The sequence below is a fragment of the Trichechus manatus genome, unplaced genomic scaffold, assembly GCF_000243295.1.
Source record: "Trichechus manatus latirostris isolate Lorelei unplaced genomic scaffold, TriManLat1.0 scaffold00106, whole genome shotgun sequence".
In the NCBI taxonomy this organism is placed as follows: Eukaryota; Metazoa; Chordata; class Mammalia; order Sirenia; family Trichechidae; genus Trichechus; species Trichechus manatus.
Genome location: NW_004444042.1, coordinates 8,855,436 through 8,881,062, shown reverse-complemented (window position 1 = coordinate 8,881,062; position 25,627 = coordinate 8,855,436). Strand labels below are relative to the sequence as shown.

The 25,627-nt window shown below is 50.0% G+C and overlaps 1 protein-coding gene across 1 annotated transcript in view; it reads left to right on the top strand.

Annotated features, from left to right (window-relative positions):
- Positions 1-25,627, top strand: part of LOC101341936 (cadherin-23-like) — an 84,039-nt gene that overhangs the window by 13,255 nt on the left and 45,157 nt on the right. Inside the window, 1 exon segment of the mRNA XM_012557500.1 lies at positions 25,218-25,282. Coding sequence (XP_012412954.1) covers positions 25,218-25,282 — 65 coding nt within the window.

Sequence of the window (25,627 nt, the reverse complement as noted above, 5' to 3'; positions counted from 1 at the left end):
GGCCTGCCTTCCCTGGTAAACATCCCTGAGGCCTTCACCTCCCCTCTCCCTGCCACATCAACTGAGATAGCCCGTCCCTGCTGGGTCAGTGTTTGCCCCATTGCTGTTTGTCCCCTTCCCCTCCTCCTCCCGTGCCGACACCAAGCACCATTGTCCCCAAAGGGGAAAGATGTGTCATGATGTAGTTGTCCCAGCTGGCCCTGGGGATTGCCACCATCATCCTGGAGGACTTAGAATGCAGTGTGCTTCTTCCATCCGCTGTCAGGCATAGGACCTCTCCCCGGCTCTGTGACCACCAGGGCTCCCCAACTTGCAGTCTCGGGGACTGATGGCCCAGCTGAGATGTGGCAAGGCCACAGGTGCTGCTCTCTGAGACTTATCCCAGCCGTCCCTGCATATTCCAGGGGGCAGGAGACATAATGAACAAGAAAAGACAGAGCCTCAGAGAAGGGGGCTTATAAATGGAGTTCTGAAGCAAGGGAGGGCAGGTCTGTGTGGATAGTTCAGGGAAAGGGTGTCCCAGGCCAAGGGAGCTGCAGGTGAGAGGCCAGGGGGCCTGGCTGGCGTGTTCCAGCAACTGCAGAGGTGTGTGTGGAGGCAGCAAGCAGCAAGGAGAGAGGTTGAGAGGAGGTCAGGAGGTGACAAGGCCTGTACCCTGACTGGGGAGGGGAGCGGACTGGAGGTGACTGAGGAGAGACTTGGTGGTAGATCATGTGGCTGCTCTGTGGGGAATAGACCAGGGAAGAGGTAGAGGACACCAGGGTGGAAGCTGGGATACCAGCTACAAGGCTCCTGCAGTAAGCCAGATAACAGGTAATGGCTCTGAACCCATAGGTGGTGTTGGAGGCAGGGAGAGGTGGCAGATTCAAGACCCCTCCCTCCACCCACCTTCCTCTCCCCACCCATGCTCAGCTCTTGCAAGGGCCTCACCACCTCTCCTCCCCAGACCCAGCGAGGTACATCCATCTGCATCTCACCTGACTGACCAGGTGGGCCTGGCACCTTGGCAGACAGTAAGTGGAAGGGGCTTGAGGTGGGCAGACTGCCCTGGTCTTGGCTGCTTACCAGCAGATGGGTCTTGGGCAAGTTACTTAAGGTCTCGGAGTTTCCGTTTCCTCCTCTACAAAGTGAAATGATGTACATTGTCCAGTGGTACCCAGGGCTGTGGTTTTCCAGAACAGTGGCCTCTCCCTGCTTCTGATAGCATTGGTTGGACTTGATCTTTGTATAAAGCTGGTGTCGGAAATCGCCAACATGAATTATTAGTAAGTCTGGGAGATGATAACAAGGCCCAACAGGTAGGCCCCTTCTGGATACTTTATCAAAACCAGAGGACAGGCAGGTCAGCGAAGGGAAGACAGCCCTGGTCTTTGCCTGAAAACCTTGGGAGGTGGACTTCCTCACAGGCCTAGCCTCTCAGTCTGCCCTTCACCCACTCACTCCACCTCCTGCACCTTCTCCGCACCCCCTCCCAGGGCCCCTCACTATTGGCATCTTAATTGATCTCATTGTTCTCAGACCGATTGAGACCTGAGACTCCAGCTGTGCTTAAATAGAACAAAATCTCTTCCAATTTCCCCACCGTTTAAAAGAAAATTGAATTCTTTATCTGCAGCCAGGGGAGGGGGAGAGGGAGGCGAAAAGAGAAAGAGTGTCTCCTGTACACATACAGACACACACACACACCAACACACACACACACACACACACACACACACACACAAACACACACACACAAACACACACACACATACACACACAGAGTCCAGGTAAATAATCACCCAGCCCTCCTCCCGAGCTGGTCTGGAAAGCCTTTGAAGACACAGTCACCCCCATTTTGGGGAGTCCTAGCTGTAGTTTTGGACCCTTTAGTCTGCTGAAGGGTTCAGCTCTAGTCAGTCTTGGGGTGCGAGGTGCTGGCGGCCGGGAGTTCAGAAGGCTGTGAGCTGGCTGGCAGTGATTGACGGGTCCAGAGTTCCTGTCTGTCAGGCCTCAGTGCTCCTAGGCTGTGTTTATCTCTTTAATCTAAATATCAATCCATAGAACCGAAATGAATGGAATGAGAGGTAGGACAGGTGCTAAGGTGAAAGTGAGAGAGAACACAGAGGGCTAAAGCTTTCCCGCCACCCCCCTGGGCTTCTGGAAGGAGTCAGGGCGGGGCCTGTGGGCTAGGAGGCCGCAGGGGGCTCCTGGCCTGAGTTGGAATACTGGGGGGGAGGGTACTCTCCTACACCCTAAAGTAAATTGTCCCAGACCTTGTTCAAGGTCTGACGGTTTTCAGCAACTTGGTCATTCAGCTAATTGATTTTTGGCAAATTGATCTGAAGCCCCATTGCCTGTCGAGCCTTTAATGCACCGCACAGCCTCCCTCGTGTGCACCTCCAGAATCTGCCATCCTTGACCAGGAGAAGCGCTGCTGCTGCCTACACTCTGGCCTCTTTGCCAAAACAAGAGGCACTTGTTAATCATCACAGGCCTGGCTAGCAGGTGTGAGCTTATTAAACGCCAAGTGCTGGGCCAAGCACTTCACAGTATGTCACTCATTTCATCTCCCCAGCCATGTATCCCCATTGCACACGGAAATGGTGGCCCAGAGAGGGACATAACCCACCCAAGGTCAGCCAGCTAGCGAGTGGCTGAGGCTTCAAGGCCTGCCTGACTCCAAAGCCCCCGGCTTCACCTCCCCTTGCCCATCACCATCATGGACCTCCCACCAAGCTGGGCTCTGCCAGTTGTTGGGATCATTGGAATCTGCCATTTCCAGGTGAGCTGGGGGGAGCAGTCAAGCGCCTGCCTGCGAGTTGGGAGCATCTCATTCACTGGTGACCTTGAGCAGGTACCTGGCTCCAGGGGCCTCAGGGGCCTCACCTATAAAATGAAGGGGGCGTGCTCTCAGGCTCCCCATGCTAGCAATATGTGACCGTCTGCACCTCCTGCTCCAGAGCCCGGGACTCCCTGTAGTTTGAGCCTGTTACAAATCACGCCATCGATGGTTTAGCGGCTGATTGTTTCTGCTCAAATAGTTGCTCAGAGGATACCAGAGTGAAGAAAATGGACCTCTCAGGCAAGAGCCACAGGGTAGCCGTTAAGAGTGGCCAAGGCTAGAGTGAGCTTATAAATGCTGCAAACCAAATGCCTGTACAGACCCCCTGTGCCAGGTGCTGGACAGGTTATGAGTACTGGCTGGGGTGACAGGGGAGGGACGGGCCAGAAGCAGCCACCAAGACCTAGGCCTGAGAGTTTGTCTGGGAAACAGCTGGGAGACAGGCTGGGGTATGCAGAGGTTTAGGGAGAAGTTGAGCTGGGCCTGTGTATTTAGGGTGATTTAATCTTTCTGTATAAGCCCATAGGGGATGGTAGCTGTGGCTCCTGCCAGCTTATTTCCGGCGTGGCTCAAAGTCCCATATGCCCACTGGATTGTTTATTGTTTTTCAAACATTTTTTTGCCATGATCCATAGCAAAATCTTCATTTACCTTTGTGACCCAGGACACATACATACATATCTAGAAAAAAAAGTACTTCCTTACTACATGTAATATGTCCTAATACTTTCTATTTTTTTCTACTAGGTTTTATTTTTGAAAATGCTAGTCTTGACCCACTAAACTGATTTCATGACCAACTAATGGGTGGTGACCTCAAGTTTGAGACAATCTTATCATTTGGAAAGTATCCCTAGAAGGAGCCTTTTGTCTGTTTTACCATCTGATGAAGATCATAATGATGATGATGATGCTATCAGTTCATGTTTCTCAAGTGCTGTCTATAGGCACAGACTGATAAAGACCCTGGGCACCAGAGGTAGACCACCCAGGTTTATCCCGACTCAGCCATTTTTGAGCTAAGGGATTTTAGATAAATTACTTGTATTAGCAATAACCCAGTATAGTTGCCAGTAACAGAGACCCAAAAAATAATTGTTTAAACAAAATCAGAGTGTATTTTTCTCCCGTATAAAAGCATTCTAGAAGTGAGCAGCCTAGGGTGGCTCCTTCAAGCTTTCTTCTCTGCCATCTCTAGTGTGTATCCCTCATCTTCATGGTCCAGTATGGTTGCTAGAGCTCCAGCTATCACATCCAGATTCGAAGCTGCAGGATGGAGGAGTTGAAGAAGGGCATTCCTCATCTCTTTTAAGAATCCAAACCAAACCCAAACCCATTGCCATCAAGTTAATTCCGACTCATAGTGACCCTGTAGAACACAGTAGAACTGCCCAATAGGGTTTCCGAGGTAAATCTTTACGGAAGCAGACTCACATCTTTCTCCTGAGAAGTGGCTGGTGGGTTCAAACCACTGACCTTTGCAGTTAGCGGCCGAGTGCTTAACCACTGTGCCACCAGAGCTCCTTCTTTTAAGGATACTTCCTGAAAATGCCTTGCAAACGTCTTCTTTCATCTTATTGGCCAGAACTTAGTCATATGGCCATGCTTAGCTGCAAAGGAGGCTGGGAAATGTAGTATTTTTAATCAGGTAGCCTTGTGCCCACCAGGGTTTCTGTTAACTTGAGAAAGCAAGGAACATGGATGTTTACATAGTCTCTGCCAGATAACCTCTGCGTACCTCAGTTTCCTCTTCTGGAGAATGGTGGTGATGATAGTTCTTTATAGATTTGTTGTGGGGATTAAATGAGGTAGCACATATAAAGTGCTTAGCGCAGTGCCTGACACAGAGTAGGCGGTAAACACGTTAGAAGTGCTAATACTACGTGCCTGGTGCCTTGCTAAACACCATTATCTCCTCGAATCCTCACAACAACCTGGTGGGGCAGAAATTAGCATCCCCATTTTACAGATGAGGGCACTGAGAGTCAGAGAAGTTAGGTGTCGGCCAGAGGTCATACACATGGAAGGGGAGGAGCTGAGGCATGAACCCTTGTCTGTAGGATGCCAGAGTCCTTTCCCTTAACCACAGACAATGCAGTCTCCTTGTAGAGACTAAGCCCTTCCTGGGCCCCCCAGCCTCCACCCAGTGCCTGGCCAAACTGTAGGGCCAAGCAGTAAGACAATGAGACCAGCCGACATCCAAGCAAGACCCAAGGCCAAAGCTCCCTTTGTCTGCCCAGCCACCTCAGGGGCACCCCACCCAGAGAGGAACAGGACCAGGACAAATGACCCCTCAGGCTCCTACTGTAACAAGACCTGCAGACTTGGAGTCGGAAAGCTAAGGTCTTAGACTTGCTGAATGACCCCAGGCAAGCCCTTTTCTCTGCTAGCCTTGGTCCCTCTATCTGCAAAAGGGAGAGAATGCTCCTGAATCCTTCTGGGGACATTTTTAGTGGGGACTTTTTTTTTAATTGTACTTTAGGTAAAGGTTTACAGAACAAATAGTTTCTCATTAAACAGTCAGTATACATATTGTTTTATGACATTGGTTAACAACCCCACAGCATGTCAACACTCTCCCTTCTAGACCTTTTTTTTTCTTTTCTGGTGAAAATATACATAGCAAAAGATACACCATTTCAAAAATTTCTACATGCACAAGTCAGTGACATCGATCACGTTCTTCCAGTTGTGCTGCTATTCTCACTTTAGATGAAGGTTTACAGAACAAAACAGTTTCTCATTAAACAGTTAGTATACATGTTGCCCTATGACAATGCTTAACAACCCCACCACATGTCAACACTTACTCAACCTTGGCTTCCCTATCACCACCTTTCTTGTCTCCTTCTGCCTTCTAGTCCTTGTCCCTGGACTGCTGTGCCTCATTAGTCCCATTTTGTTATATGGGGCTGTCCAATCCCCGGCTGAACGGTGAACCTCGGAAGTGACTTCACCACTAAGCTAAAAGGGTGCCTGGGGGCCATACTCTCGAGGTTTCTCCAGTCTCTTTCAGGCCAGTAAATCTGGTCTTTTTGTGTGTGGGTTAGAATTTTGTTCTACATCCTTCTCCAGTTCTGTCCAGAACCCTCTGTTGTGATCCTGGTCAGAGCAGTCAGTGGCAGTAGCCGGGCACCATCTAGCTGTACTGGACTCAGTCTGGTGGAGGCCTTGGTAGCTGTGGTCCATTAGTCTTTTGGACTAATCTTTTCCTTGTATCCTGTTCTCTTCATTCTCCCTTGCTCCCGAAGGGGTGAGACAAGTAGAGTATCTTAGATGGCTGCTCACAGGCTTTTAAGACCCCAGATGCTACTCACCAAGGTAGAATGTAGGACATTGTCTTTATAAACTGTGTTATGCCAGTTGAGCTAGATGTTCCCAGAGACCTTGGTCCAGTGGGGACGTTTTTTGGAAAAATGAGCCCACAGTGTTTTGAACTCCTGGGGAAGCAAGTCTTTATACCTGAGATATGCTGTTTTCTCTCAGTGTGGGGAGAGGGAGATTCTCCACTCTGTATTAGAAACTACAGACCACTAGGGGTGGGTGGGCAGAGTGGAGAACCAAATGTCTGGGGGTGGGGGCTGCTTCTCAGGTAGGTGTGCTCCCAGCACCCCAACCCTTCCCTCTACACACACACGCAAACACAGAAGGAGAGAGAACCTGGCTGTTTCTCACCATCAAGCCCTGGGCTAGGCTGGCCAGGTGAGAGGGTATGAAGCTGCAGCCCTGTGCTGATCTCAGATCATGGGTGATTTATATTCCTGTGTCGGACTTTGACCTTAATTTTTTCGGTAAGTGCAGGGCTGTAAAATTCATTAGGGACCTGCGGGTGGAGTGATGGAGATGTCAGGTGGGCAGTCAGGTGGGTATTTAATCTATCAGATGCGTGGCTTGCCATTTAGGGAGACAACAAGAGAATGTGGAATCAATATGGTTCATTAGCGAGGAACACGTGCTGGCCCAATCAACGCCCGCTGATGACAGCAGGCGTGGGGGCCGGCCGCCTGGCCGAGTCACCTTGGAGTGAGGACATGTCCCTGGCTCTTGGGCGTTGCCCAGCCCTCACCTGGCTACCTCTCTGCACTTCCACACTAGACCAGGAGCTGCATATCCCATGGGGGCAGAGAGAAGGGGGAGGGGACACAGTGGTGAGATGCAGTAATGGGGGGCATGCCCATCCAGGGTTTGACTGCACCCCCAGGGGGTTGACTGGACTGCCTTCTTCCTCCTTCCATCTGCTCGGCACACAAGATCCCACTTAACTAAGCCTCAGCCCCGTGTGACTGTCCCCATATCTCTCTGTCACCCTCTCCTCCCATCCTCTACCACATAATCCCAGCTTGATAGCTGGCCCCAGAGAGGCTGGAGTCCCTTCTGATTATGAATGTCTCCCTCACCCCCAGCCCCTTAGCCCCCCAGCCAGCCACCCTCCCTCCTGCATCCCAGGGAAATGGCTTTCTGTAGCCCAGTTTTCTTTGTTTCATGGTCAGATGTGATTTTTTTTTTTCTTTTTTTAAAGTCACTCAATCGAGTCTTCCTGAAACCCAAGGGCATGAAGGAATGGATGGACAGTGTTGTAGAGGGCTGGAAGCACGATTGTTTTTCACTTTGCTCTGTGTGCGTGAATGTCAGGCAGACGAGGGTTCAGATCCCTGCTCTGCCAGCGACTAACTGGGGGCCCTGAGCAGGTTGCCTGCTCATCTGAGCACTGGCAGTGTGAGCACCACAAGGGCAGGCGCCATGCCTGCCTCACCGTCCTTTCCCAGCCCCCAGCACGAGGCCCGTGTCTAACGTAGGCTCCCCCACAAGCAGACCCTGAGACAAGGATTCAAGGCAGGTGGTTTACATGGGAGGTGATCCCAGGAAACTCAGGCGGGAGAGTGGGGAAGTGAGGCTAGGAAGGCAAGAGCAATGAAGCCAGTTACCACTGTGGGCAGCTGGAGTTCACTCCCACTGGGGAACCCTGGGTAGAGCAAGTGCCTCGAGTTACGCTGCTCAGGGGTGAAGAGGCTGCGATGTTGATCCACCAGCTCCCAGCCCCCACTGACTGAGGGCAGCTTCCAGGGATGGGACTCCCCCCCATCCCAGCTGCTTCCTTCACTGGGAAAAGCCCACAGGCAGAGAGAGGCCCAGGGATTGCAGGAAAGCAGCCCCTGGCAGCCTCTGCCACAGTCAGGCACGTAGGAAGTGTTCCAGGAGTACTTGGGGAAGGAATGCCAGATGGAGCCTCGGTGTCCTCATCTGTAAAGGGATCATCAGAGGGTCAGTTCTCTTACATGGTGGCTGCCAACTCACAACACTCAGTTCCTGTAGCTATGGTGATGCTGTCATCAATGATGATGATGGGGAGAGAGTGGGCTGGAGGTGCTGCCCCTCGCCAGGCTGCTGCCCCCTGCCTGGGGACACTGAGGCTCACTAGGAAGTCCTTGCACGGCAGAGAGAGTCTGGGCTCTGACCCATACCAGGCAACCGTGCCAGGTTGGGATTTTTGCCTTGCCCCTCAGAAGGTGCCTGTCCAGGATGGCCCTCAGGTGGGTTTCTGGGAGGCCTGGTCACCCACAGCCACCTCTGAGCAGCTCTGAAGTCTAGCTCTGCAGATCACCTGCTGGGGGGCCTAGAGCAAGTCACTGGCCCTCCCTGGGCCTTCATTTTGTCATCTGCACAGGGAGATAATCACGCCACTCCTAGAGGCTTGGGAGGACCAGGTGAAAAGCCAGCACAACCCCTGGGCATTTGAAATGTGTTGTGCCCCCTTCCCCATTCCCATCCATGAAGGTGTCTTAAGTAGTAACAGAGACAGATTGATAGGACATTGTACCAGGGATGGACTCGAGCACTCCTCCAATGCAGTGCTCAGATTTTCTCTCCCTGCTCCATCCTCACTCGGAAACACCCACCTCAGACTTCGGCCTCCTGGGTCTTGCTCACTCTGCACCCCACTTGGAATGCCTCCCCCAACAGCTCAGAGTCTAGCCCCCCTGCTAGCTTCGGCTCCTGCTCCACCTCCTCCAGGAAGCCCTACTGACTGACGGCTGGCCCCATCTTCTCCTAGCCCTTGGCTCCTTTGCCACTCCTGCCTGCACCGTCCTTTGACTCATAACCTCTGGCCTTGCTGGCTCCTTTCTCTTGGTTTTTGTGGGGGCTGTGTCTCCCTGCTGGGGCAGGGAGCTTCTTGAGGGTCATGGTTGCACCCAACACTTCCCTGGCCTCCTCACTGACCCTAGTGCAGGGCCTTGTGTGACTGATCCTCTGCTCAAGGAATACCAGGGTCACCTTGCCTATAAGTGACTAGGCTGATTCAAGGGGAGTCTCTGGGACTGGGGAGGTTGCTTTTCCCAGCCCTGCAAGATCAGAACCACAAGCCTCCTGGGGCAGAGCTGAAGAGAGCCTATTCCTAATCCAGTTAGGAAAACTGAAGGACAGGGATGGGGAATGACTTACCCAAGCCACACAATCAGCTAGGGACAGCGCCAGCATCCAACATCCAGTCCCACTGTATAAGGTCATGTTCAAGAGCTTCAGCTTTGGAATCAGACCCAAATTCAAATCCCAGCTCTGCCACTTAAGCTGAATGACCTCAGGCAAGGTACTGAAACTTATCTGAAAAATGGGCATGATAATAGAGTTGATATGAAGAGAAAATGAAATAATGCATGTACAATAATACATGACATGCAGTAGATTCTCAACTAATTGTGAAATGAAGCCACTAATCACTCAGGCTGTTTTAAAAAGTTAATGAAATACCTTATGCAAATCACCTGCCTTCATGCCTAGTATGTAGCAGAATCTCAGAACTGCTGTGTGACTTTGGGCATGTTGCTTAACCTCTCTGAGCCTCATTTTCCTTGTTCATAAAGTGAGGATATTATTAGTACCTCTCTCATAGAGTGGTGGTGGTGTTATCTACCATCAGGTCATGGCAACCTCACACACAATGGGATCGAACCATTGTGATCCATAGGATTTTGACTGGCTGATTTTTCAGAAGTAAATCATCAGGCCATTCTTCCTACTCTGTCTTAGTCTGGAAGCTTTGCATCATAGCAATGTATAGCATCATAGCAATAATAGCATTAGAGTAACACAGAAGCTTCCACTGACAAATGGGTGGTAGCTGCCCTTGAGGTACATTGGCTGGGAATCGAACCCATGTTTCCCACAAGGAAGATGAGAATTTTACCACTGAACCACCACTGCCCACTCATATAGAGTGGTAGTAGAGATTAAATGTGTTAATATACATAAATTTCTTAGAATAATGCCTCGAACCCAGTAAGGACCAAATAAGAGTAAGCAATTGTTATTATTTTTGCAGTTATTATCATCAGCTAGAGTTCCCCCATCTGTAAATGGAATTATGGCCATGGTTGTTTTAAGGATTAGGGACAGGTTGTGCCAAGTGTCCTGCACCCACAGAAGGCACTCAGCAAGGGCAGTGACCTTAGTTATCCCTATGTCTCTGAGGGGGGTCCCCCATGACCCTCCTCCAAGCTGGCCCTGGCCTCTCCCCAACAAGAGGCCCCTGGGGGCCCCAGACAGTGCCAGGTGTGCACAGCCACCACCACCCTGATGGCTTTTACATACTGTGATTTCTTTCCCTCGAGGACTCCTTTAAGCGCAGAGCTGCTGGCCACAGCAATTTGCTCCCCATCAATTTTTATTTCCTGGTTTTAAAATAAAATAAAGGAAAAAAAAAGATTAGCTGCTGAGACTGCTTATGTACAACCCAACACTTCATGGGATTTGGTTCCTTGGTCTGGAGGTTTAGGGTCATAATTTCATGTGACATCCCAGTTAATTGGCCTAATAACGTGTTTGAGCTTCTGTTCTACCTCCTAAGTCATTGCCTAGTGCCTGGGGTCTTAAAAGCTTGCAAGTGGTCATCCAGGTCACAACAATTGGTCTTTATTCACCTGGAGCAATGGAGGAAGAAAGAATCAGGAATAGGAGGAGGAAGTGGAATGTGTGACTAATTGCCTCCATGAACAACTGCTTCCTTTGCCATGAGACTAGAAGAACTGGATGGTGCCCGGCTACCATTACTGAACATTTTGATCAAAGGTTCTACAGAAGAATCCTGATGCAGAACAGAATTTCAGTTTCTCATGGAATCCAGACTTTCTGTAGCCATGGAGGCTGGATGACACCCTGAAACTACTACCCTGAATAATCTTTAAACCTTAAACCAAAAATACTCCCTGAAGTCTTCCTGAAACCAAACAATAGTTTAGCTTAACTATAAAGAATGTCTGCCTTGAGCATTGTACTCTTTTAAGATCTTTATCTATGTAGGATCAAATTGACAACTCAAAAGATTAGATAGGAAGCTTAGGGGGCAGTGAGTTTATGTTAATGGGAGAGGAACAACTCAGAAAAAGAGGGTGAGAGTGGCTGCACAACTCGAAGAATGCAATCAATGTCACTTAATTGTACATGAAGAAGCTGTTGAATTAATGTATGTTCCACCGTGTATATTCTCAACAACAACAGCAATAAAACTAAAATAATTTTTTAAAAACCTCAAAAAATAAAATAAAGGGAAATAAAGGAGGAGTGGGGAGCCCAAGAACAACGTGGCTTCTGCAATAACAAATAACCTGGGGACCCCACACCTGGAGCACACCCTGTCGGCCCCGATTCCCATCCAGCCTCCCCGCCTGCCCTGAGACTGACATGTTAATAAATGGCTCCCACCTGAACACCCCCTCCCCCAAGCTTAGTGCCACTGCCCCTCCACCTTCACCTGGCCTGTGCTGGCACAGCCTAGGCAGGTGAGAGGGCTGGATTGCGTGGGGCTCGGCATGTTTGCAGGGGGCTGGAAAAAGAGAGTTTAGAACTGAGAGTGGGGATAATGACAGTGGTGTCACTAGGGTTGGTGTCACCCAGTGCGGTCCTCCTCCTGTACCAGACCATACAGAATCCTTAGTAGTGTATCTGTACTAATGTTACTCATAAATTGTAATTCCCATATATTACTCCTTCTTTTCCTTCAATTACTACTTCATTTTCAAAAACATTATTGATATAAGTTCACAAATGCTGATTATAACAATATTGTAGCTAAAACATCAGAAAATTTGACAAAATCAGAGACTATAAAAACACTGGCAGCAGTGAAAACTACAGCGCATGCTTGTAGCGCATGCAGACGAAACCACGTGACTGAAGTGTCATTGTAATTGGGTAATAATGACAGCTCTGACTGGAGGGCATTAAAAGATTCAAAAAGTAAATTAGCATGGAGTTTTAGCCTTATGGGTATACTGATACATGTAAACTTGGCTTATGAAAACTGTTTTGTTGCTATAATTAACTCCAGGGATATTTTTATAAAAAAAATCTGCTGAAACACTGCACAAAAATTTTATAGACAGTCATTTTGGTGTAACCCCCTCTGACAGTGCCACCCAGTACAGTCTGCACTCCCTAGACCCCCCTGGTGACACCACTGGATAATAATAATAATACTAACTCCACTTAACAAAACAGTTCCTATGGTCTAAAGCAGCAGTCAAGAAATCAAACGACATATTGCTTTGGACAAATCTACTGCAAAAGACCTCTTTAAAGTGTTAAAAAGCAAAGATATCATTTTGAGAACTAAGGTGCGCCTGACTCAAGCCATGATATTTTCAGTCGCCTTATATGCATGTGAAAGCTGGACAATGAATAAGGAAGACCAAAGAAGAATTGATGCATTTGAATTATGGTGTTGGCAAAGAATATTGAATATACCATAGACTGCCAGAAGAACGAACAAATCTGTCTTGAAAGAAGTACAGCCAGAGCACTCCCTGGAAATGAGGATGGTGAGACTTTGTCTCACGTACTTTGGACATGTTATCAGGAAGGACCAGTCCCTGGAGAAGGACATCATGTTGGTAAGATAGAGGGTCAGCAAAAAAGAGGAAGACTTTCAACGAGATGGATTGACACAGTGACTCCAACAATGGGCTCAAACATAGCAATGATTGTGAGAATGGCACAGGACCGGGCAGTGCTTTGTTCTGTTGTACATAGGGTCGCTATGGGTCAAAACCAACTCGACGGCACCTTAACAACAACAACAATAAAGCCTCTTACACGTATTGCTTTCTTTAATCCTCACATCAGTGCCATGAAGCAGGTACTATTATTATGGTCATTTTTGTTGTTGTTCGTTGCTGTCAAGTTGGCTCTGACTCGTGGCAACCCCACGTACAGCAGAACAAAGTGTTGTCTGGTCCTGTGTCATCTTTGTTATTGTTGGTGTGCTCAAGTCCATCGTTGCACCCACTGTGCATTTTGAGTGCCTTCCAGTCCAGGGGCTCATCACCCAGCACCATATCAGACAGTATTTTGTTGTCATCCATACAGCTTTCACTGGCTAATTTTTGAAAGCAGATCAACGGGCCTTTCTTAGTCTGGAAGTTCTGCTGAAACCTGTCCACCATGGTGATCCCGCTGGTATTTGAAATACTGGTGGCATAGCTTCCAGCATCATAGCAACATGCAGGCCACCACAGCATGACAAACTAACAGACGGGTGGTGGATCCCCATTTTACAGATGAGGAACCTGAGGATCAGAGTGATTATTACTGTAGTTGTTCCATTTTCTCCTTCTCCCTCAATCTCTTCCTCCTGCTCCCTCCCTTCTCTTTCTCCCTCCTCCCAACCCCTACCATCATCCTTTTGGGGTCTTCTTTTGGGGTAGAAGTTCATCTACCTAAGATTTGAGACTCCTGACTTATCTCCACTAGAAAGGACCTCAAAGTTAGAAATATAATCTCCTCACTGTTCTTTCATTCATTCAGCTGTCCTTTGTTGAGGGCTTCTGTGTGCCTGGCCCCATGGACACTGGGGGTCCATGGGGACAAGGCAGACTCAGTTCCTGCCCTCACAAAGTTTATGTTCTAAGTGGGGTTAGAGCCAGGAAATGTGCACCAGGTGCTTGTGCCAAAACCATGCCCTTCTCCCCCTCACGTCCGTCCACCACAAGGCCTGTCAGATTAGGTAGCTTCCTTCTCCTGATATGACGGCAGGGAAACTGAGGCACCAGGCATTTCCCTGGAAGTGTGGGGCAGGCTAGATGGTATCTTCTGGCCATCGGCCTCTACCTCACGTCCTAGATAGAAGCCAAAATCCTAGTTTGTGAATAGGCCATGGGAAGGTCACCCGAGTCTCTGGGCCACCAGGTCCTCCAGCAGAGTGAACCCCTCCTGTCTCACATGGGCCACCGCAGCACCCCTCAGCTTCCAGGAGTGCAGTTAATCTCACGTAGTTTAAGGAGTTGTTCCGAGGGGCTCAGAGAATGATAAATGTGGAAAGCATTACCAGCAAAGCGCCGGGGCTCTGTAGAGCTGTTTAAAAATTCATTCTCCCATGTAAATTTCTGCTCCATCAATCCTTATGACATGTCAAACATTGCTATTGTTTCCTGAACAAATTGTACTGCATGCCCTTCTCTGCAGATTTGTGCATGGGAGCAGAACTGCTCGCTGCTGCCTGCCTCTGTTGCTGAGACCCAGAGCTGCCCGGGAGGCAGCTGGGCCTGCCTTGCTTCAGAGCAGAAGCCCCGTGCGGGGTGTCCGGGCGAGCGTGCGTGACGGGGTGCAGGCACTGGCGGGGAGTGATTGAGTGTGTGCCTGCCAGCCAGCCAGCCTGGAGGAGAGGCACACAGGTGGCTGAGGGGGGAGGAGGATGCTGAGCCGTGGGGCCTGCCTGAGACCAAGGGTGGGCATGAGTCTGTGTGCCGTGTGTGTGTGTGTGTGTGTGTGTGTGTGTGTGTGTGTGCATGTGTGTGCCTCTATGTGTGACAGTGTGCATGCGGTGTGTCTGTGTATCTCTGGGCATGTGTGTGTACGTGTGTAACAGGGTGGGGATGTGGAGCCTCTGGGTGGGATCTACCTGAGTCAGAAGGAAAGAGAAAGAAGGTTCTGTGGGAGTGTGTGGGGGCTTGGGAGCAAAGTGTGGCAGGAGTGCAGGGAGGTATTGGGGGCTACCTGCGACACAGAGAGGGGAAGAAAGAGAAAGGTGTGCCTGTATGTGAGTGTGTGTGTATGTGTGTGTGTGTAGTGGGGGGTAGGGGGAGCCTCTAAGTGGGGTACCTGAGCCAGGCAGAAAGAGACACGATTTCTGTGAGAGAAAGAGAGAGTGTGTGTGTGTGTGTGTGCGCGTGCGCGCGTGTGTAAAGAGGTAGGGAAATTTGAGGACACAGGAAGAGAAGAGATACAAGAACAGGACTGTCAAGCTATAAAGGAGTCAGAGGGTGTTAAAACATGAGAGAGGAAGGTGTCTGTTCCATCAGGGAGGGACCGGCAATATTGGTATGCACGAGGCATCCGAGGGCAAATGGGTAGTAGGTTGGAGGGAGACCCGGTAGAAGGTCAGAGGGCGTGAGGACACAGGAGCAGAGGAGTCAGGTGGGGGCATAGGCCCAACGTCAGCCAACAGGTGTCACGAGACCGTCAGGAGGGACAGCAGCGAAGTGCAGGGACAGGTGTGCACGGGACAGGGTGTCGGCGAGGTGGGCCTCGTGTAAAGGGTGCCCCGTTCTGGGGCCCTAGTTGGAGAGGGTGAGAGGTGGTAGCTGTTCCTGTTGAAAACAGGCTGGGCAAGCAAGGGGCTTTTGGGCAGGGGGACTGAGAGACAAAAAGTTCTACCACTGTTGAGGTGAGCAGGAGATGTGATAACATGGGAGGGCAGGGAGCTGGGCTGGGCAGGGAGCCCAGGGCATACAAGGTGAAGGGGCACTGTGTCCAGGGTGCTGTGTGGAGAGCATGCTTGGTTGGGGAGGGCATTGGAGCCAGTTCAGCTGCCCTGGCCTTCAGGGTGGATTCTGAGGCCTCCTCTGTCCAGGCCCTGAGCCACTTGCAAAGACCAAGACCAAATTCAGGGCGAGGGTAGAGGTGAGGTTTCCTTGATGGTTTGTGGAAGGGACTTGCTTGGGTGTCTGAGAGTCTGGGGAGCTACAGCCAGAGACCCCTGCCACCTCCGCTATGGGTGCAGCCCGCAGAGCTGGGAGCCCCCCTGTCCAGGTAAAGGCTGAGAATGGTGAGCCAGTGTGGCCAAGAAAGAGAATATTGCCCATGGACAGCCCATCTGGCTTCTGCAGGGTGAGCAAAGCAACCCTGCAGGATCACACTGATCCTGCAGCTGAGCTCTCAAACTGCAGGAGACCGTCTCCCCTAGCCCACCAAGGGGGAAAGCAGGGGAGAGGAGCAGCTAAGAGCACACACCTTGGAGTTGACCATGCTGGGCTCGTGCCCCAGCACATGGCTTAACTGGCTGTTCAACCTCGGGTAAGTCGATTAACCTCTCAGAGCCTCAGTTCCCTCCTTCATCTGTAAAATGGGGATAATGAGGTGCCAGCCCCAGAGGGCCATTGGGACGATGGAATGAGATAAAACATAGGAAGCACTTGGCACAGTGAGTGGCACAAAGAAAAATGGTGACAGGCACCATCTTACCCCCTCCTCACCCTAAAGCCCGGATTTCTGAAAGTCTGTATTTGGGACTCGGGCCTGGCCAGTCTGGATATGTGGCTGTTCTCCCCGCTGCAGTCTCCTCTGCTCACCTTGTCTTAACCTTGGAAATTTTTCTCCCTGTGTGTATTTATTTTTTTCCTTTTTGTCAGCAAAAGAAAATTACACTTCTGCCGGCATTGTCCATCATGGAAATAAGCACTTGCGGATGCAATTATAAAGGCCTAAGTGAGGGAATTAGTTTTGCTGGTAATGCTGGTGTTGGGGAGAATCAGAGGAGACGCCTTATAAATCAGGCACTCAGCAGCGGCCAACCACGGCCGTGCCCTCTCCCCACACACTGACCACAGGGACAGGCGCTGGCCTGCTGGCCGGTCTTCCTGGGGCTCAGACCCTCCCACTGAGGAAAGTTGACTGGGGGAGGCAGAGACATTTGGAGACCCTTCTAGCCTCGTGCCTCAGGTTCCATGAGATGCAGGTCAGCAATTCTCACCAGGAGCTACCTCAGCTTCTCGGTGCCCAGCCAAGTGACTGTCCTTTAGACCGAGGTAGGCCTTCCAGAAGAACTCTTTTCCAGGACTAAAGACCAGTTGCCATCAAGTCGATTCCAACTCATGATGACCTCATGTGTGTCAGAGTAGAACTGTGGTCCATAGGGATTTCAGTGACTGATTTCTTTTTCTTTTCTTTTCTTTTTTTTATCGATGTAATTAAATGAAGTTTACATTTCAAGTTAGTCTCCCATACAGAAATTTTTTTTTTTTAACATACATTGTTATGAGACCCCAACCGCTCACCCCATTCTGCGACAGCACACTCCTCCTCTCCGCCCCTGATTCTCCATGAACATTCAACCAGCTCCTAACTCTCTCTGCCTTCCCCTCTAACCTCTGGACAGAAGCCGCCCCTTTGGTCTCTTATATCTACTTGTCTAAGAGGCACATTCTTCACGAGTATCACTTTATGTCCCACAGTCCAGTCCAATCCCTGTCTGAAGAGTTGGCCTCGGAAATTGTTTTAGTATTGGGGTGACGGAGAGACCAGGGGCCATGCTTTCCGGGGCACCTCCAATCTTAGTCAGACCGTTAAGTCTGGTCTTTTTACTAGTATTTGGGTGACTGATTTTCCTGAAGTAGATTGCCAGACCTTTCTTCCAGGACACCTCTGGATAGATTCAAACCTCCAACCTTTCACTTAGAAGCCGAGCATGTTAACTCTCTGTACCACCCAGGGACTCCTCTCCAGGACTACTCAGTCTAAAATAGCAGCCCCAGTCACCTTCTAGCCCATTCTCTGCTTTATGTTCCTCACAGTTCTTATAACTACCTGAAATTACATTGTTTAGTTATTTCTCTCCTCATTTATTGTCTATCTCCCCTTCCCGGAATATAAGTCACATACCAGCAAGAGCTTAGTCATGCTTGTGGCTGTGACTCAGTGCCTGGTACAGTAGCTGACACATTGGAAAAGCTCAGAAAATATTTACTAAGTGACTGAGCCAGTGTCTGGCTGTTGTCTTCATGAAGGTTCTGTTAGTGGTGTGCCAGGAATCTTCCCCGTGCCCCTGCAGATCCACTCTGCCCCCTCTCCACCAACTCTGCCCTGCGAGGCTGACCTGCATGGACCACATCAGTGAGCTCCCTGTCCCTCTGTCTGTCACTAGGGTTTGGCCAACAAGGAGCTTTGGTGGGGGATCAGAGGTTGGGGGATCACTGGAGATGCTCTATGAATCCCAGCTCATACCCCTGGGCAATTCATGCAACCTCACTCTCGCTGCTCACTGCCCACCGTGGCGTCTACTGTGCCCACCATGGCGTCTTACTGATGGGTGGGCAGCAGCCCTGCAAGTCACAGTGACCCTCGGTGGTTGGCAATGGAAATCACAGATTTTGCTAAATTGAGCAAAGATTTTTAGCCCTGTTTTAGGTACAACAGAGGATTCAAAAATGAGTTAGACAGGCTTCTTCAAGAGGAGGAAAATGGAGCATACACAGGCATTTTTAAGGAACAGCTGACTGGACTGCGTGTTTCAAGAGAGGTACAACCAGAAGCTCCGAGGTCCGGACCAGAGAGCGGTCAGGAAGCTCTCTAAGTGTCATGGATTGAGTTGTGTCCCCAAGAAATATGTGTCAACTTGGTTAGGCCATGATTCCCAGTACTGTGTGGTTGTCCTCCATTTTGTGATTGTAATTTTATGTTAAAGAGGATTAGAGTGGAATTGTAACACCCTTACTAAGGTCACATCCCTGATCCAATGTAAAGGGAGTTTCCCAGGGGTGTGGCCTGCACCTTTTATCTTACAAAAGATAAAAGGAAAGGGAAGCAAGCAAAGTGTTGGGGACCTCATATTACCAAGAAAGCAGTGCCAGGTGCAGAGTGTGTCCTTTGGACCCGGGGTTCCTGCATGGAGAAGCTCCTATCCAGGGGAAGATTAATGACAAAGACAGTCCTCCAGAGCCGACAGAGAGAGAGAGACTTCCCCTGGAGCTGGTGCCCTGAATTTGGACTTCTAGCCTACTAGACTGTGAGAAAATAAATTTCTCTTTGTTAAAGCCATCTACTTGTGGTATTTCTGTTATAGCAGCACTAGATGACTAAGACACTAAGGGAGGGGGATGTGTCCTGGAGGGTGGGTCAGAGTTTGGACAGCATTGTGGAATGAAGGGATGGTGTAACCAGGAGTCTTAGTTACTTAGTGCTGCTATAACAGAAATTCCACAAGTGGATGGCATTAATAAACAGTTTATTCTCTCACAGTTTAGGAGGCTAGAATTCCAAATTCAGGGCACCAGCTCTAGGGGAAGGCATTTTCTCTCTGTCAGTTCCTGGGGAAGGTCTTTGTCATCAATCTTCCCCTGGTCTACGAGCTTCTCAGTGCAGGGACTCCGGGTCCAAAGGATGCACTCCGCTCCCGGACCTTCATTCTTGGTGGTAGGAGGTCCCTTTCCTCTCTGCTCGCTTCTCTCTTTTATATCTCAAAAGAAATTGACTCAAGATACAACCTAATCCTGTAGATTGAGTCCCGCCTCAGCATAACTGCCTCTAATCCTGTCTCATTAACATCACAGAGGTTAAGATTTATAACACATAGGAAAATTATGTCAGGTCACAAAATGGAGGACAACCACACAATACTGGGAATCATGGCCTAGCCAAATTGACACACATTTTTGGGAGACACAATTCAATCTATGACACCAGGCAATGAAGGAACAGTCTGGGATGCATTAGGAAGAAGTGGATATAAGACCTCAAAGGCTGGCCTGGCTATGGAGAGCCTTGACACCAGCGTGTTGGTCTGGAATTAATTCAGGAGGCAATGGGGAGCCATTGAAGACTTTTGAGCAGAGGAGTAAGAAAATCATTGTAGCCATTGGTTTTGATTTCCTGACCCTGAGCCTCTCATGAGAGCTTTGACAAATCATAAGATGTGCTAGCATGCACCTGTGGGTGCCAACCCAGAGCCTGGGTGGGAAAGGTGAGATTCTTGGCCTGGTAGGGTGGGGACTGGAGATAGGGCCCATCTTCTCTGCCATAAAGCCACCGGGGGGTGGGAGGCCTATAGTGCAGATGAGTACTCACCTGGAACCCTGGTTTGACATTTTTTGGAGTCCCCAGACATAATATGAGGGCCAGTGATGGCTGGCCAGCAGGGCCATCCCCTCCTGTTACCCCTGCAGCCATTTGATGGCCTGTGTGACCCTGGCAGTCACCCCTCAGGGAGACAGACATGCTCATTCCTAGGACTGACATGGGTGGGGGAAGAATGTTTGTGGTGTGAGGAGGAAATTCCTTCTCTCTCCACAGGCCCTTGGCCACTCCACAAACCCTCCTCCCTAAAGTGGGGCCTGGGCCCCAGGGTCACTGTCTGTCTGTTAGTCTGTTAGTTGGTCACCCCCTAAGCAGGTCTCTGCCCTGGGGAGGGAGGTTTTTTAAAAAGTGCTGTCCATAAGCAGAGTGAGGCTGGGGTCTTACCTGGCACCTGCTCCTGCCTGGATGGACGAAGAGAGAGGCGGGGTGGGCAGTGGAGCAGCCCTGGCTGAGCCCTCCAGGGAGCCAGTAGCCAGGCATTCAGGCTCCAGGCCTCAGTGGCGCAGGCCTGCCTTGGGGCCTGTGTGTCCCACAAGGGCACTAAGTGGTTTAAAACACGGAGATTTGAAACCCAGCTCTGCCACTTACCAGCTGTGTGATGGAAGGCAAATTACTTAACATTTCTGTGTCTCTGTTACCTTGTTTGTAAGTTGGGGTGGGAGTGAGGTGGGGCTAATAACAGTAGCTGCCTCACAGGGGTGTGGTCGGAATTAAAGCAATACCTTAATACGGGTTGTGTAGATGTGGATGCGATGTAGCTACAGACAAAAGAGACTTAAGATCGAGAGGTCACTGCCTTTCACAAGTTGCCTTTATGTCCAGGCCCTGGGCTAGGTTCTGGGACTCACCAGCCACATGACCCTGCCCTGTGCTTAGGGAGCCCACAGCCTAGTGGGGCAGAAACACCTCAGTGGACAGTTTCAGTGCTGAGCCATTAGGGCTGTGGATAGCTGAGTGCAGGGCCGAGCTCTAATCCACTCTTGGGGCTCAGGCAGGGCTACAGGGCAGGAGTGGGGAGAGCAACCCAGGTGGAGGGAGCAGGTGGGCAGAGGATCTGGATAGAGCTGGAAAAGGCAGTAAAGCTAGACCTGCAGGGATGGGAAGCGAGGAAGGGAGGAGGGGTTTTCTCCTGAGGGCACGATCCCCCCCACCTTGGTCCTTGGCCCAGGCTGTGGATTGGTCAGATTTGCTGCCTTCTCCCAGGCACAGGACCCCTGAGCCGCCCCTCTGTGTCGGCGCGCAGGCTTCCCCCAGCCCCGGCGGGCCACAGAAGCAGCTTTTCGTTTTATTATTCTGCTTCATGCATTTGAGAAATGAAAGCTCTCCCTCTCGTCTTCACCGGTCATACATATTTCATAGGGTCAGTAGACGGTGGCACTAAAGGACTCACAAATCTTCCCTGGTCAGCATTGCGGCCTGGGCGGGCAGTGAGAGGCCCTGGGGGAAGAGGTTCCTGTGGGACCATCGAGAGGGGAGGAGGGCGAGATCATAGCGAGGTGGAGGCAGGCATCTGCCTGGAGAGAGAAGACAGTCCCATCTTGTCCCCCAGAGCTCTCTGCTTAATCTCCTTGGGTCTCAGCTGCTTCTGGCACCAGAGTGGAGGGGACTGGATGAGGGGACTTCAGGAGTCCTTCCTGACATGACTGTCCAAGTACAATTCTGTAGGATACCCAGATATGAAGGGCTTGTCCCCGGGGGCAGATCTGCCTTTCCCCAGGGAACCCCTGGGTGGTTTGACCCAGGCCAGTCAGTGCAGGCACTGCACAGCACTCTCTACTCTGTCTTCTCCCCTCTTCTGAGCCCCGCTGCCCACTGTCTCCTCCTTGCCCTTTCTCTCCCCCTTCTTTGCTCCATTCCCCTCCCTTTCCCTTTGTACAGTTTATCTTCCTATCTTAGCCCCATCTCTCCACCCCTTTCCTTTTTCTCTCCAACCCCCTCCTTCATACTGGAGTTTGCTCATTCATTTTTCAAGCATTTGTGAAGCACCTACTATGTGCTGGGCCTGTCTGTGCTGGGGGGTGCGGGCCTGGCCTCCTGGAGCTTACTCTCTGACATAAGCTGGGAGGAGACCTGGCCATCGCTTCCCTAACTCTTTCCCTTGACAAATGATTCTGAATCCCGGGAGTAGGGGGTGAGGAAGGCTGTGTGGTCACACAGCGCCCTTGGCTGTTGGCCTTGGCCTGGATCTGGAGTCTTTATACCACACTGACCTCTCCCCATGGGGCTCAATGAACACGCAGTCAGTTCTCCCCAAGACCAAGCTGCAGTTAAGCAACAACAGCAAAAACCAAACCCATTGCCATCGAGTCGATTCTGACTCAGCGCGACCCTATAGGACAGTGTAGAACTGCCCCACAGGGTGTCCAAGGCTGTAAATCTTTTCAGAAGCAAACTGCTGCATCTTTCTCCTACAGAGCGTCCGTGGGTTCAGACTGCCACCCTTTTGGTTAGCAGCTGAGCGTTTAACCACTACACCACCAGGACTCCTAAGCTGCAGTTATTACATTCTAATTATACCATAAACCAAACTCAAACCCATTGCTATCGAGTCGATTTCGACTCATAGCGACCCTACATACCATAAACAAAAAAACCAAACCCATTGCCGTCGAGTCGGTTCAGACTCATAGTGACCCTATAAGACAGAGTAGAACTGCCCCATAGAGTTCCCAAGGAGCGGCTGGTGGATTCAAACTGCCAACCTTTTGGTTAGCCACAGTAGCTCTTAACCAATGCGCCACCAGGGCTCCCTAAGTACTATATCTGATTATTATCAAGTATCAATAGGACCAAAGGGAACTTTGGGATGGGAAGAGTCCCTAGAAGGGGAGAATAAAAGTAGGGCTACTATGCGGTCTCCACTCCCCCGGAGTAACCAGGCACCTTTCCTTCTGAGAACAAGTTCTTTTCTTGGTCTAAAAAAAAACAAAACAAAACCCGCTGCATCAAGTCGATTCTGCCTCATAGTGACTCTATAGAGGGCAATAACACATAGAGGCTAGGGGTGTGGCCTCTGGAGCAAGGCGGCACTGGGCTCAAATCCCAGCAGTGCCCCTTTACCAACTGGGAAGACTTGGATGCATTATTTACCCTCCCTGTGCCTCAGTTTCCCCATCTGTCACTTGGAGGTGGTAATGATAAAAGTAACGGAACAGTCATGGTTCCTTAGTAGAATTCTTGCCTTCCATGCAGGAGTCCTGAGTTCGATTCCTGGCCAATGCACTGCACGTGTAGCTACCACCTGTCTGTCCGTGGAGGCATTCATATGGCTATGATGCTGAACAGGTTCCAGTGGAGCTTTCAAACTAAGACAGGCTAGGAAGAAAGTCTTGGAGATTTACTTCTGAAAAGCAGCCAGTGAAAACCTTATGGATCACAACAGTCCAATCCACCAAGAATCATGGGGATGGCACAGAACCAGGCAGCGTTTTGGTCCATTGTGTGTGGGGTAGCCAGCCCCAACTCGACAGCAGCTAACAACAACAATAGTACCTATGTCATAGGGCTGTTACGAGGATGAAATGAGTAATGTGTGTGTTGCTGATGTCATCCTGAGTGGCTCAGAGCAGGGTGAGGGTGGGAAAATACATCTGGGAGCCAGTCCCGGTAGGTTACGTAGCTCAGCATATTACTTTTTGCTTACTCAGCATGCATCTACTGAGAGCCTGTGATGTACTCGAGCTTCGTGGGGGCGGTGGAGAGGACAGAAGCCCACACACAGTCTGCTGGAATGTACGCTGTGGGACAAAGTGGAAATCAGACACAAGAAGCAGTCCTGTAAAACCAGGCCGCTCAGAGCCCACTGAAAGGGCATCTTTGTATACAGCCAAGTTTTCTGGATAACCAAGATCTTAACCCATTGGGCATCAACTTTCTTTTTTTTTTTTTAAATTGAATCATTTGGGTAGAAATGTATTATTCACTTTTCTGCCTCCCTGAACTGAGTACACTGAATGTAAATTAGCTTTTTCATTAAAATGCAGCTTTATTATAATGAACATAGGATTTAATAGAGTTTATAGAATCTAGGAGCTTTAAAAGGAACCTCAGAAAATATTTAGTACAAAGGTTTTAAAATACATTTTTAGCAGCGGAAACTTCACTCATTTACGATGTCATAGAGAAGCCTGGCGCATAAAACAGATCTAAGTGGACCCGAAGGTCAGCCCAAGGCCCTTCTCTCCTGGTGCTGGTGGCAGCAGCAGTTTGCACAGCTCCAGGCAGTGGCCTGGGGAGGGAGCAGAGGTCACATCTAGGACAGTAGAATGTAGTATGTGCTTAATAAATAATTATTGAGTGAATGAATGAATGGATGGATGGTGTTAATTAGCCTGTACTGTGAGTTATAACCGTGTGAGGGACACTGTAGTAGCCTTGTGGTCCCAGCCACAAAAGTCAAAACCCACTCAAAACTACAGCCATCTTGGAGAAGGGAGGAGATGGAGAGGGCATCTCACTTGGGTGGCGTAAAGGAAGGAACCCCAGGCTGCGAGTGAGGAGGCCCAGATTTTGCTCTACTCTGCTTCTCACCCGAATGTGACATAGAGTGGAGACAGGGTTATGCTGGGCTTTGCTGGGATCTGGGCCTCAGTTTTGTGATCTATGAGACGGGTGGAAATCTCTGTCTTCCTCATCACATGGTATAGTTATGAGGATAAACTGAGGTCATAATAAACATGGATTTTTTTGAAAATGTAAAAGGTAGAATAGTGGTGGTGGTAGTGTTAGCTACCATCAAGTTGGCCCCTAACTCATGGAGACCTCATGCACAATGGAAAGAAGCACTGCCCAGTCCTGTGCCATTCCCATGACTGGTTGCAAATCAGACTGTTGTGATCTATAGGGTTTTCATTGGCTGATATTCAGAAGTAGATCACCAGGCCTTTGTTCCTAGTCTGTCTTAGTCTGGAAGCTCTGCTGAACCCTGTTCAGCATCATAGCAACACACAAGCCTACACTGATAGACAAGTGGTGGCCACACATAAAATGCATTGGCCAGGAATCGAACCCAGGTATCCCATATGGAAGGCAAGAATTCCACCAGTGACCATCAATGCCCTCATGATTAGTGGTGCAGACTGGCAGTGGTCACCGCCTAGCTGGACGTGAGTCCAGAAGGATTAGTAGAAGACAGATCCTCTAGAGCTGCACTCTCCAATGTAAGTTTAAATAGCCATTTGTGGCTAGTGGCAACAATATTGAACAGCACAGCTCTAGAAAATTTGACCTGGGTCAAAGGAATGGTGTGGGAAAAACATGGGTTTGCTGTGGGCATTTCCCAGTGGGATCAGAGGTGTCAGCTGGGTCTGGCAGTCATGACTTCTCTCCTTTGCAGGCAACAGATAATGACGTAGGCACCTTCGGCGAAGTCAACTACTTCTTCACTGATGACCCTGACAGGTGAGACCCTGCCTCAGACCCCCACAATGGCCCTCTGCCAGTCACATGATCTGGGAAACCTCAGTGCCCAGGAAGGGTGTTGTGCCCCCCTCCCACTCCCCACTAAAGCACTGGATGGGGAGTCAGAACCCATGGGCACTGTCACCGGTTTGGCCTTGATTGTGGCTCAGCCTTGGTCACGTCCCCTAAACTCTCTGGAGCATAGTTTCTCTGACCCTCAAAGGACAGCCTGTGGCTTTGCGAAAGATGACTGTATCTCTGAAAGACTTTGACTTGCTAATGATAACACACCATCACCACCACCACCATCACCACCACCACCTCCACCTCCACCTCCACCTCCAC